This window comes from Montipora foliosa, chromosome 2 (assembly GCF_036669935.1).
Source record: "Montipora foliosa isolate CH-2021 chromosome 2, ASM3666993v2, whole genome shotgun sequence".
NCBI classification, from domain to species: domain Eukaryota; kingdom Metazoa; phylum Cnidaria; class Anthozoa; order Scleractinia; family Acroporidae; genus Montipora; species Montipora foliosa.
Genome location: NC_090870.1, coordinates 21748427 through 21760926, shown reverse-complemented (window position 1 = coordinate 21760926; position 12500 = coordinate 21748427). Strand labels below are relative to the sequence as shown.

Genomic DNA, 12500 nt, shown 5'->3' with positions numbered 1-12500 from the left:
AAGACTAGAAGATAGCAGTTTTCATAAAACGTGTTATTTAGAGGCTAAAACGTTTTGCACAATTTTGCAATGGCACTGTAATTTTAAAGTTTTTAAAATTTGGTCATGATAAACGTTTTTGCTGTTTTTACTGGAAAATTCTAGCAAACACTGCAAAATAGCAGTTTTCATAAAACTTGTTTTTAAGAAGCTAAAACGAACGTTTTGCACAATTTTGCACTGCCACTGTATTTTTAACTTTTTTAAAATTTGGTCATGATAAACGTTTTTGCTCCTTTTAATGGAAAACTGCTGCAAACACTGCAAAATAGCAGTCTTTATAAAACGTGTTATTTAGAGGCTAAAAGGAACGTTTTGCACAATTTTGCACTGGCACTGTAATTTTAACTTTTTTAAAATTTCGTCGTGATAGACGTTTTTGCTGTTTTTACTGGAAAACTGCTGGAAACACTGCAAAATAGCAGTTTTCATAAAACGTGTTATTTACAGGCTAAAACGAACGTTTTTGCAAAATTTTGCACCGGCACTGTAACTTTAACTTTTTTAAAATTTGGTCATGAGGAACGTTTTTGCTGTTTTTACTGGAAAACTGCTGGAAAGACTAGAAGATAGCAGTTTTCATAAAACGTGTTATTTAGAGGCTAAAACGAACGTTTTGCACAATTTTGCACTGGCACTGTTAATTTAACTTTTCTAAAAATTGGTCATGATAAACGTTTTTGCTGTTTTTACTACAAAACTGCTGCAAACACTTCCAAATAGGAGTTTTCATAAAACGTGTTATTTAGAAGCTAAAACGAACGTTTTGCACAATGTTGCACTGCCACAGTATTTTTAACTTTTTTAAAATTTGGTCACGATAAATGTTTTTGCTGTTTTTACTGGAAAACTGCTGCAAACACTGCAATATAGCAGTTTTGATAAAACAAGTTATTTAGAGGCTAAAACGAAGGTTTCGCACAATTTTGTACTGGCACTGTAATTGTAGTTTTTTTAAAATTTGGTCATGATAAACGTTTTGACTCTTTTTACTGGAAAACCGTTGAAAGGACTGCAAAATAGCATTTTTTATAAAACGTGTTATTTACAGGCTAAAAGAAACGTTTTGCAAATTTTGCACTGGCATTGTATCTTTAACTTTTTTATAATCTGATCATCATAAACGTTTTTACTGCAAAACTGCTGCAAACACTGCAAAATAGCAGTTTTCATAAAACGTGTTATTTAGAGGCTACAACGAACGTTTTCGGCAATTTTGCACTCGTACGTTAATTTTAACGTTTTTAAAATTTGGTCATGATAAACGTTTTTAGTGTTTTTACTGGAAAACTGTTGCAAAGACTGCAAAATAGCATTTTTTATAAAACGTGTTATTTAGAGGCTAAAACGAACGTTTTGCACAACTTTGCACTGGCACTGTAATTTTAACTTTTTTAAAATTTGGTCATGATAAACGTTTTTGCTGTTTTTACTGGAAAACTGCTGCAAACACTGCAAAATAGCAGTTTTCATAAAACGTGTTATTTAGAGGCTACAACGAACGTTTTGGACAATTTTGCACTGGCAGTGTAATTTTATTGTTTTTAAAATTTGGTCATGATGAACGTTTTTGCTGTTTTTAGTGGAAAACTGCTCCAAACACTGCAAAATAGCAGTTTTCATAAAACGTATTATTTACAGGCTAAAACGAACGTTTTGCACAACTTTACACTGGCACTGTAACTTTAACTTTTCTAAGATTTGGTCATGATAAACATTTTTACTGTTTCTACTGGAAAACTGTTGCAAGGACTGCAAAATAGGATTTTTTATAAAACGTGTTATTTAAAGCGAAAAACGAACGTTTTGCACAATTTTGCACTGGCACTGTAATTTTAACTTTTCTAAGATTTGGTCGTGGTAAACGTTTTTGCTGTTTTTACTGGAAAACTACTGCAAACACTGCAAAGTAGCAGTTTTCATAAAACTTGTTATTTAAAAAACCCCATTTACACGACAGGAAAAAACGGCAAGGCTAGGATGAAAATTGGCAAGGGTAGCTAACATTTTGGTAAGGCAAGGATTGTTTACACATACATCTTTTTATCCTCGCTAAGGTTGTTTTGGGCAAGGCTATTTTGCTCCAGGCAAGGCTTAACATTGTAACAGAGCATGCGCACTTTGCAAATTAAACATGGCGTCGAGCTTGTTGATGTTCGTAAACTCCTTGCTAAGGAAAAAAAACGAGGCTGAAGAGAAACGACGACAACGTGAAATAAAGAAACAGAAAAGTGAGGAACTGAAGAGGAAAGAGAGTTTAATGAGATACCGTGGCTGCCGTAGGAAAAAAATGTTTCTTTTTATGCTCGCGATGTCAACACTAATTAACCCTCCAAGGGAACGAAACATCTGGATGAATCCTAAGTCAGATGACTGGTTTAGAATGGCTGACAGTACCTTTACTCAAGAGCAGTGGTATGAGAATTTTCGTGTCACAAAAAATACGTTTTCGTTTATTCTTGGTGAAATCGAACATGAAATAGCAAGACATGACACTCCAATGCGAAAAGCCGTTCCAGCGAGGAAGAAGTTAGCAATGATACTCTACTACCTCGCCTCTACGTCCGAGTACCGAACGATTGCAAACCTCCTTGGAGTATCAAAGGCATTCCTTTGTAATTCCATCAAAGATGTGTCTTGTGCCATTATTAAAAGTCTGCAGGGAAGATTAATTTACATTCCAAAGAATGACGAGCTGAAATCTATCCTTGAGACTTACAGAGAAAAATGGGGTTTCCCAATGTGTGCTGGGGCTATTGATGGGACACATATCCCTATTATTGCACCAAAGGAGGACCACACCGACTATGTAAACAGAAAAGGTTACCACAGTGTTGTCATGCAGGCTGTGGTAGACTGTAACTACCTTTTTAGGGATGTTGTCATTGGATGGCCAGGTAGTGTTCACGACGCTCGCATCTTGTCAAATTCTAGTGTCTATGAGAAAGGGAACAACAAAACATTGTTCCCAGATATTAGAGAAAGGATTGGGGATCAAGATGTTCCGATTGTCATACTCGGTGACCCTGCTTATCCATTGCTGCCTTGGCTTTTGAAGGCATATCCTGAAAACCCGAACACTCCCCAGAGCCAAAGGGTGTTTAATTACAGATTGAGCAGAGCGCGCATGACAGTCGAAAACACTTTCGGGCGATGGAAGGGTCGATTTCGCAGATTTTCCAAGAGGATAGATATGGAGGTACCTGGAGTGGTAAACTTAACTGCTGCATCCTGTGTTCTTCACAACATGTGTGAATTACAAAAAAATGAAGTCTTGGAAGACTGGATGGATGGAACAATTGCACTTCTTCAGCCTCAGTCACCTCCAAATGAGCTTGAAGGAGGAGACGATGCCACAGACATTCGCTCAGCATTTAAGACCTTTTTTATGTCTCAAGATGGTGAGAACATTGGAACAGGGTCACAACCTGTATGCTAGAAAATATTGCAACCCAATGTAATGGAAATTTATGGTACCAAAAAATTGGTGTACTGAAAAATTGTTTGTTGCGAGAGGGGCACACATTCCTAGCAACTTGGACGAAACCTTGAACTGTCAAATATACATAAGAGTCAATGAAGCTTTATTGAAACAGTCAGTTACGTTGTTAGCAATGAAATTAAATGTTAAACACAACATAAGAAAACAGGAGAAAAATAATCAGATGAAGGCTTATTACTCTTATGAAGCTACTCAATAATGCCGTTCTTGATGTCTATAATTTAGTTTCCTCAGTGTACATATGTTGAGTCCTTTTAAATGTCTTTTTGTTCACGAAGAAAAGACTTGTGTTCATGAACTGTCAAGGATTACCCGGATTTCGTTTGGTAAAGTGCGTAATAACTAAGGTTTCGAGTATCGCGTGGAGAACCTTTTTTTCAAATGTTAAATACAAAGCAAAACAACTTTTTAAAATTAATATTAAAACACTTGCAGTTACCTAGACTATTTCGAACGTAAAACACTTAACAAAACGTGACCGTATGACTTGCAAAAAAAGCCTTTCATTACAACGGTGTGTAGCTGGACTCTGATGACGAATATGAACGCGCACTTTCGTCTACTACTCTACCCATGGTCCCATAGCCCCATCCAAACAATCTGCTATCACGTTGGCCTGGATCATCATACCCAGTTGGACTGTATACCACAGATCCAGCTGATGACTGCATGCTTGTCGAAGGCGTATATGCATTGCGTGTTAAGAGTTGAAGAACCGCTAACTCGTGTTGCCTTTCCTCTCGTCGCCTCTCGGCCTCTATCTTTGTCTGCTCCAACTGTAATGCCATTTCCCGCTTGTGCCGTTCTTCTTCAATCTTGAAAAATCTTTGGAGAAAAAAAACAACCTCTTTGGATACAATATTTCAACGACTGATGACCACACACATGAGTTGTATGAAATTGTGCAAACGTGTCATATTTCTTAGGCTCTGTAAGACCATTATGTAACAATATGAAGATATATCTCATAATTTAGTCAAAACTAACAAAGTGCACATTGCACTGATATCATAGGCAGGACTTGATAGAACTCAGATCTTAAGAATCCTGACTGTAGCTTCACAACCACAGTTTGTATTATCTCAAAATCTGACACTCCAAAGAAATAATTTTGCAAGTTTCAAGGCAAACAGTAGACTGCTATGATTTCAGCTGAGTTGCTATTATTATGCCACTCTGACAGGATCGTATGGCGTTTGAAATGTTGATAATAACATCAATGAATTTCTTACATTCTTTGTGGTAAGGAATAATAACTACTCACCAAAGGCAAGCACTTTTCAACAACACTGTGCTTGCTTGAACATAGTGAATTTCAAAGTTCAGTACCTGTCCATTTCTGAAGCTGCCGAGGTTATCATCTTGTCACAAAGAAGCTCAAGAGATCTCTCCAACTTAGTCCTTTTGGTGCTGCAGCTTTTTGGTAGTGCTTTCCCACTGGGTACCTTATTTATGACTGCCTTCGAACCTGTACTTGGAGTAGTGGATGTACATGATTCGGATGGACCCCCAGTAAGTGAATCCATTTGTACAGGAGGGGTAGCTCCTCCATCCGCGACAGCACCATCACTTTCAGCATCACTCATAACTACGAAATCATTAAACAAAAGTACATCACCACAGTATCCTTACTCCCTCGAAGCAAGTGAGGAACCTCTTACTCCTTTCACATGATGGTCTATGTGCACCCTGCACATACCCATGGCCAATCAACAGTTTCATGTAAATTTTAGATAAAGCAAAATGGAATTACCATGATGCATGTTGACATCTTCCGAATATGACATGTTGCCTTCCTCAGTCTGGTCAGTACTTGAATCAAGGACCAGAGGTGGCGAAATGTTAGCCCTGTGACCCATTATGCCGTCCATTTTATCGAAGAATTTCCATTTTCGCTCTCGAGCTCTCCCACTCTTCTTTGTTTTATTTTTCTCCTGTTTATACTTTTGACGAAGTTTCCGTATTTTGCTTATAATCGCCTTTACATCACATTTGACGCCTATTGAAAATAGAAGAGACGCTGTCTTTTACAAGTGTTTGATTTTCTATAAACAATTCTCAGAAATATTGACACTGACTGATCCGTGAATATCGTATAAAAACTAGGTTTCCTACCTTGTTGCTCAAGTTGCATTTGTAGAGTCTTGTACACTGACGTTTTCTCCTTCGGAGTTTTAGCATTATCCAAGGAAAATTGAATAGTTTCCTCAGCCCAAAAGTCCATTAACTTTCCTACCTCCTCGTCAGTCCACTTCCCTTTCTCCGCCATTTTGAATCTACTACCACTTCTGAGCATGCGTTGTGGAGCTGTAACATGCGCAGATTGATCAGAAATTGGCTTCTAGGCAAGCGGGAACGTTTACACTTCTTTAAAAAGGGCAAGGTGCCAGTTTTCGTCCTTGCCTTACCGATTTCTTCAAAAACGGGTCAACCTCTAAACGTGGTCCCAAAACCGAAAATTAAATTGGTACGGTAAGGCATCCTTTGCCGGTTTACACTACACCTTGCCTTGCCTAGATTAAAAGTTACCCTTGCCAATTTTTATCCTTGCCTTGCTGTTTTTTCCTGTCGTGTAAATGGGGTTTTAGAGGCTACAACGAACGTTTTGGACAATTTTGCACTGGCACTGTAATTTTAACTTTTTTAAAATTTCGTCATGATAAACGTTTTGACTCTTTTTACTGGAAAACTGTTGAAAGGACTGCAACATAACAATTTTGATAAAAGGTGTTATTTAGAGCCTAAAACGAACGTTTTGGACAATTTTGCACTGGCACTGTAATTTTAACTTTTTTAAAATTTCGTCATGATAAACGTTTTGACTCTTTTTACTGGAAAACTGCTGCAAACACTGCAAAATAGCAGTTTTTATAGAAGGTGTTATTTACAGGCTAAAACGAACGTTTTGCACATGCACTGTAACTTTAACGTTTTTAACATTTGGTCATGATAAACGTTTTTGCTGTTTTTAGTGGAAAACTGCTGCAAACACTGCAAAATAGCAGTTTTCATAAAACGTGTTATTTACAGGCTAAAACGAACGTTTTGCACAATTTTGTACTGGCACTGTAATTTTAACTTTTCTAAGATTTGGTCGTGGGAAACGTTTTTACTGCAAAACTGTTGCAAGGACTGCAAAATAGCAGTTTTCATAAACCTTGTTATTTAGAGGCTAAAAACGTTTTGCACAATTTTGCAATGGCACTGTAATTTTAACGTTTTTAAAATTTGGTCATGATAAACGTTTTTGCTGTTTTTACTGGAAAATTCCTGCAAACAGTGCAAAATAGCAGTTTTCATAAAACTTGTTTTTAAGAAGCTAAAACGAACGTTTTGCACAATTTTGCACTGCCACTGTATTTTTAACTTTTTTAAAATTTGGTCATGATAAAGGTTTTTGCTGTTTTTACTGGAAAACTGCTGCAAACACTCCAAAATACTAGTTGTCATAAAACGTGTTATTTACAGGCTAAAACGAACGTTTTGCAAAATTTTGCACTGGCACTGTAATTTTAACTTTTTTAAAATTTGGTCATGATAAACGTTTTTGCTGTTTTTTTCTGGAAAACTGCTGCAAACACTAAAAAATAGCAGTCTTTATAAAACGTGTTATTTAGAGGCTAAAACGAAAGTTTTGCAGAATTTTGCAATGGCACTGTAATTTTAACTTTTTTAAAATTTGGTCATGATAAACTTTCATGCTGTTTCTACTGGAAAACTGCTGGAAACACTGCAAAATAGCAGTTTTCATGAAACGTGTTATTTAGAGGCTAAAATTGACATTTTGCAAAATTTTCCACTGGCACTGTAATTTTAACTTTTTTAAAAATTGGTCATGATAAACGTTTTTGCTGTGAAATATCATAGGGGTTGACAAGCCTGACTCACGCTTTCCACCCACGTGTTTTAGCCGTTAAATCTCAGAGTTTAGCTTTTACGAGTATATCTTTCAGAGACCTTCCTCGTTTGTATGATGTAATTGGAGGTTCTTTGTAGATCTGTCTGAGTAAAGGCTGTTTCTCTATCAGTTGCCAGTGTTTCATGAGAATGTTTTTAAGGCTGGGAACTGATGGTTGATACTGTGTGACAAAGGGCAAAATGGTTTTTTCTCTTGATGGTTTTTGTCGGAGTGCTTCTTTCCTGTTTTCAAAGTGTATTTCAGAGAGAGTTTGAGTTATTAAGTTTCGTGGATATCCTCTCTCTCTAAGATGCTTTTTGAGTTCTTCTAGTCGGTTTTGAAAGTTTTCTTTTGAGGAATTTGTTCTGAGTAACCGGAGGGCTTCGCCTTTTATAAAGCCCTTCTTGACCCCTAAAGGGTGGCAAGACGTGAAATGTGTATATTGGAAAGTTTCAGTAGGTTTGAAATGCGTTCGTACGTCGAGAATTGACGAGCTGCTAAACCGTTTGCCTTTGTACACAATTGTATCCAGAAATGTGACTTTTTCCTCAGAGATTTCTGCTGTGAATTTAATAGTGGCGTGGTGATTATTTGCTTGTTCAATGAAGTGTGTTATTTGTTCTCTTCCGGTACCCCAGAGAGAGAAGATGTCGTCTATATATCTTTTCCAACAGATAGGCTTTATTGCGCTCTTTTTTAATAACTCTGTTTCTACTTTCGCCATGAAGATATTTGCGAAAGCAACAGCGACCTTTGTTCCCATCGCTGTCCCGTGTCTGGGGTACCGGAAGAGAACAAATAACACACTTCATTGAACAAGCAAATAATCACCACGCCACTATTAAATTCACAGCAGAAATCTCTGAGGAAAAAGTCACATTTCTGGATACAATTGTGTACAAAGGCAAACGGTTTAACAGCTCGTCAATTCTCGACGTACGAACGCATTTCAAACCTACTGAAACTTTCCAATATACACATTTCACGTCTTGCCACCCTTTAGGGGTCAAGAAGGGCTTTATAAAAGGCGAAGCCCTCCGGTTACTCAGAACAAATTCCTCAAAAGAAAACTTTCAAAACCGACTAGAAGAACTCAAAAAGCATCTTAGAGAGAGAGGATATCCACGAAACTTAATAACTCAAACTCTCTCTGAAATACACTTTGAAAACAGGAAAGAAGCACTCCGACAAAAACCATCAAGAGAAAAAACCATTTTGCCCTTTGTCACACAGTATCAACCATCAGTTCCCAGCCTTAAAAACATTCTCATGAAACACTGGCAACTGATAGAGAAACAGCCTTTACTCAGACAGATCTACAAAGAACCTCCAATTATATCGTACAAACGAGGAAGGTCTCTGAAAGATATACTCGTAAAAGCTAAACTCTGAGATTTAACGGCTAAAACACGTGGGTGGAAAGCGTGAGTCAGGCTTGTCAACCCCTATGATATTTCAATGTGATTTTTATCTGACAGGCCCCGATCCACAACGTGCGAGTACAACCTATGGATGTCATGTTCATGGGCACATTTACAAGGCACTAAATGAAAAACAAAGGTTCAAAAGTATAAAGACAGAACAACAAGAAGAAGACCAATAATGATAAAGGTGTCGTAAACAATGCTTTAGAGCCACATAAAAAAGAACAGATACCACCGAACAAAGGGGTTCACAAAAATACACCTTTATACAGCCAATAAGAACAAACTATAAATCAGCCAATCAAGTCACACTACTGAAGAATACAAACGAGTATAAAAGAGGCTAAGAAACTCCTCTAGCTAAACAAACAGAGAGACTTCTCTATCGTTCCCCGGAATCGGGAACTGAAGAGATCCATAAGATAGGATCGAAACCGCGGTCTTGCCTGACCATCCTGATAGAACGCCGAACGAAAATGTCAGAAAAAATGCTAACAGAAGAAGGCCTCCTTGCCGTACCAACGACCTCCAACGATGACCTTCTAGACATTGGCGAAATAGATGTCAGTGTTGTCGACGAAACAAACGACGAAGAAGAAAGCAACCTTTCTGAACCTGACCCCGAACCGAGCCAAAGATCTCCAAAAGACGCTAAAAAGAAAAAAGACAAGAAGGAGAACAGACGCGGAACCACCTCTGACAAAAAATATCAACCACAGGACCAGAAAAGAAATCAGAACCGAAAACGCCGCTACAGTGAAACACTGTCGGAAGAAAGAATAATAGAACAATCAGAGGAGGCTTTAAAAGCCCTGAATAGGCATTCCCAAAGAGGAACATGCCCAAAGACATTACAATACAAAGCACGAGCACGCATAAGGGCAGATGAAGCCTTTAAAACAGACATTAAAAGGATAAGAAAAACAACAGAACAAGAGGTGGTGAACGCCCTAATCAGGTACCATGAAAGGAGAATAGATGAAAGCAAAAAATCACTCAAGCGGCAAAAGAGACCGAAAGGAACTGTAAACAAGAAATCAAAGGACAATATGAACACTCATGAGCAAAATGTAAAAGAGATAGCTGAAAACTTCTTTAAAAAGTTCAACGAGTTTAAAACCTTCATGAGCACAATGTCAAATAAGAGTGGTGAAAAGTATGCCTGTCTACTTACTGAGTCCAACTTACATAACAAGGGTGCACAGGAAAACAACAAACTGTCGAAATCGGGCAGTAAAAAGCGTAAGGAACGCAAAACCTCAAAAGCACAAGCTTATAAAAGAACACAGCTAGAAAGAAACAGGGGGTACATAAAGAACTTATCCAGACAAAACACCACAGATCATGAAATAAATTTACTCTCTAAAGGGTTAAAATTTATACCCACACCATTAACAAAAGAACAACATATCAGGCGTCAACTTCTTCAGGATTTTGAGCAATTTGCGAGAAGGATGCGCCTGAAATATATCTTTCATGGGCAAAATAGCAAACCACATCCTTATCATGTAAAATCAAACTGGATACCACAAGTTCAACCCTCAGTTGCACTCGAGAGTTATCTTGAAGAGGTTAAATTACAACTGGCAGAAATTAAACTGTCACAGCCAAAAAACAATCTGTCATCAAAAGAACGAGAAGCACTACAATCTTTAAAAACAAACAAAGATCTCAATGTGAAAAAAGCAGACAAAGGTTCCTGTGTCGTTATTATGGACACAGAAAACAAAATAAACGAAGGTCAAACGCTACTTGACAACTCGAAACACTATAGACTTTTAGATGAACCAATGGTTAAGGAAACTCAATATAAGGTGAAAGAACTAATACAAGAACTACATGAAAATAAAAACATTGATGACATGACAAAAAAATGGCTGTTACAAACACCGAGCCCGCCTAGAATTCCCATATTCTACACCCTAACTAAAATTCACAAGCCTACACCAGTAGGTAGGCCAATAATATCAGGTTGTGACGGACCAACAGAAAGAATCTCAGCATTTCTTGATAGGCTGTTGCAACCGATAGCACAAAAACAGGCTTCTTATCTTAAAGACTCTACAGACTTCATTAATTTCATAGAAAGCACAGAAGTCCCAAAGCACGGGATCATTGTTTCAATGGACGTGACAAGTCTATATACCAACATTCCACAGGAAGAGGGGATCAAAACTATATGCAAAGCCTATGTTACTCACTACAAAGATAAACCCCCGATTCCAACACAGTCACTTGAACGAGCGCTCAGTCTCATTTTAAAAGAAAACTCATTCCATTTTAATGGAAAAAATTACCTCCAAACACACGGGACAGCGATGGGAACAAAGGTCGCTGTTGCTTTCGCAAATATCTTCATGGCGAAAGTAGAAACAGAGTTATTAAAAAAGAGCGCAATAAAGCCTATCTGTTGGAAAAGATATATAGACGACATCTTCTCTCTCTGGGGTACCGGAAGAGAACAAATAACACACTTCATTGAACAAGCAAATAATCACCACGCCACTATTAAATTCACAGCAGAAATCTCTGAGGAAAAAGTCACATTTCTGGATACAATTGTGTACAAAGGCAAACGGTTTAACAGCTCGTCAATTCTCGACGTACGAACGCATTTCAAACCTACTGAAACTTTCCAATATACACATTTCACGTCTTGCCACCCTTTAGGGGTCAAGAAGGTTTTTATAAAAGGCGAAGCCCTCCGGTTACTCAGAACAAATTCCTCAAAAGAAAACTTTCAAAACCGACTAGAAGAACTCAAAAAGCATCTTAGAGAGAGAGGATATCCACGAAACTTAATAACTCAAACTCTCTCTGAAATACACTTTGAAAACAGGAAAGAAGCACTCCGACAAAAACCATCAAGAGAAAAAACCATTTTGCCCTTTGTCACACAGTATCAACCATCAGTTCCCAGCCTTAAAAACATTCTCATGAAACACTGGCAACTGATAGAGAAACAGCCTTTACTCAGACAGATCTACAAAGAACCTCCAATTATATCATACAAACGAGGAAGGTCTCTGAAAGATATACTCGTAAAAGCTAAGTTGACACACGACGTCGTCATTCAAGCTTACAGCAGACATCATTGGCGAGTTTTCTTGTCATCCTTGTCTATTTCGACAGACAAGACTTATTACAACTGAACTCTCGACACTGTATTAATTTATATTGGATTACAGTACATTTATCTGCAATAAATGCACTTGTAAGCAATGTTTGGGACAGTTTAGGTTCTCTTTGGCCCGATAAGACTTAAAAAAGCAGTTTGATAAGTTCAAACCTGCGATTTTTGGCAAAATCTCTAACAGTGATTGAGTTATAACAATGCTGCGCCCTTAGTAATAGCTCTAAACGTGAGTCTGCAGTATGGTCGCGTGATACTGGTCAGTAGATACCTTGTTTTCACTGGTGAAAAATTGACGATAACATGGATGTCCAATATCAAAGATGTACCCTGCCTCGATGCGCTCTAACTTGAGACCACGATACTAGTCACATTGTCATACGGAGTGTGGACAGTCGTACGGAGACCAAAACCAAATTTTCTTGCACAGATGGGTTACCATACTTTCTTGTCCATGGTGCTCCGCTTGCCCCCATTTGGCATGCGGAGCCCCGCTATTATTAT

At 37.9% G+C, this 12500-nt stretch overlaps 3 protein-coding genes across 3 annotated transcripts; 2 read left to right on the top strand and 1 right to left on the bottom strand.

Annotated features, from left to right (window-relative positions):
* Positions 1-2173: 2173 nt before the first annotated feature.
* LOC137991317 (uncharacterized) lies at positions 2174-3108 on the top strand. Its single transcript, XM_068836427.1, has 2 exons — positions 2174-2936; positions 3098-3108. Exons 1-2 carry the CDS (start codon positions 2174-2176, stop codon positions 3106-3108), a joined length of 774 nt encoding a protein of 257 aa, XP_068692528.1.
* A 935-nt stretch (positions 3109-4043) lies between these two features.
* Positions 4044-6038, bottom strand: LOC137990569 (uncharacterized). The gene is made up of 4 exons (XM_068835708.1): positions 5657-6038; positions 5295-5540; positions 4871-5129; positions 4044-4366 (listed from the first exon to the last, which is right to left on the bottom strand). Exons 1-4 carry the CDS (start codon positions 5835-5837, stop codon positions 4048-4050), a joined length of 1005 nt encoding a protein of 334 aa, XP_068691809.1. The 5' UTR covers positions 5838-6038; the 3' UTR covers positions 4044-4047.
* A 3301-nt stretch (positions 6039-9339) lies between these two features.
* Positions 9340-12015, top strand: LOC137991316 (uncharacterized). Its single transcript, XM_068836426.1, has one exon. It carries the CDS (start codon positions 9340-9342, stop codon positions 12013-12015), a length of 2676 nt encoding a protein of 891 aa, XP_068692527.1.
* The last annotated feature ends 485 nt before the right edge of the window (positions 12016-12500 follow it).

Bases quoted from the DNA above. Each gene is read 5' to 3' on its own strand.
- LOC137991317 (XM_068836427.1), top strand. From the start codon at position 2,174: ATGGCGTCGAGCTTGTTGATGTTCGTAAACTCCTTGCTAAGGAAAAAA.
- LOC137990569 (XM_068835708.1), bottom strand. From the start codon at position 5,837: ATGCTCAGAAGTGGTAGTAGATTCAAAATGGCGGAGAAAGGGAAGTGG. The intron at 5,130-5,294 runs GTAATTCCATTT...ATGATTTCGTAG, and splicing joins AGATGTCAACATGCATCATG to TTATGAGTGATGCTGAAAGT. The intron at 4,367-4,870 runs GTACTGAACTTT...TTTTCTCCAAAG, and splicing joins GCAGCTTCAGAAATGGACAG to ATTTTTCAAGATTGAAGAAG.
- LOC137991316 (XM_068836426.1), top strand. From the start codon at position 9,340: ATGTCAGAAAAAATGCTAACAGAAGAAGGCCTCCTTGCCGTACCAACG.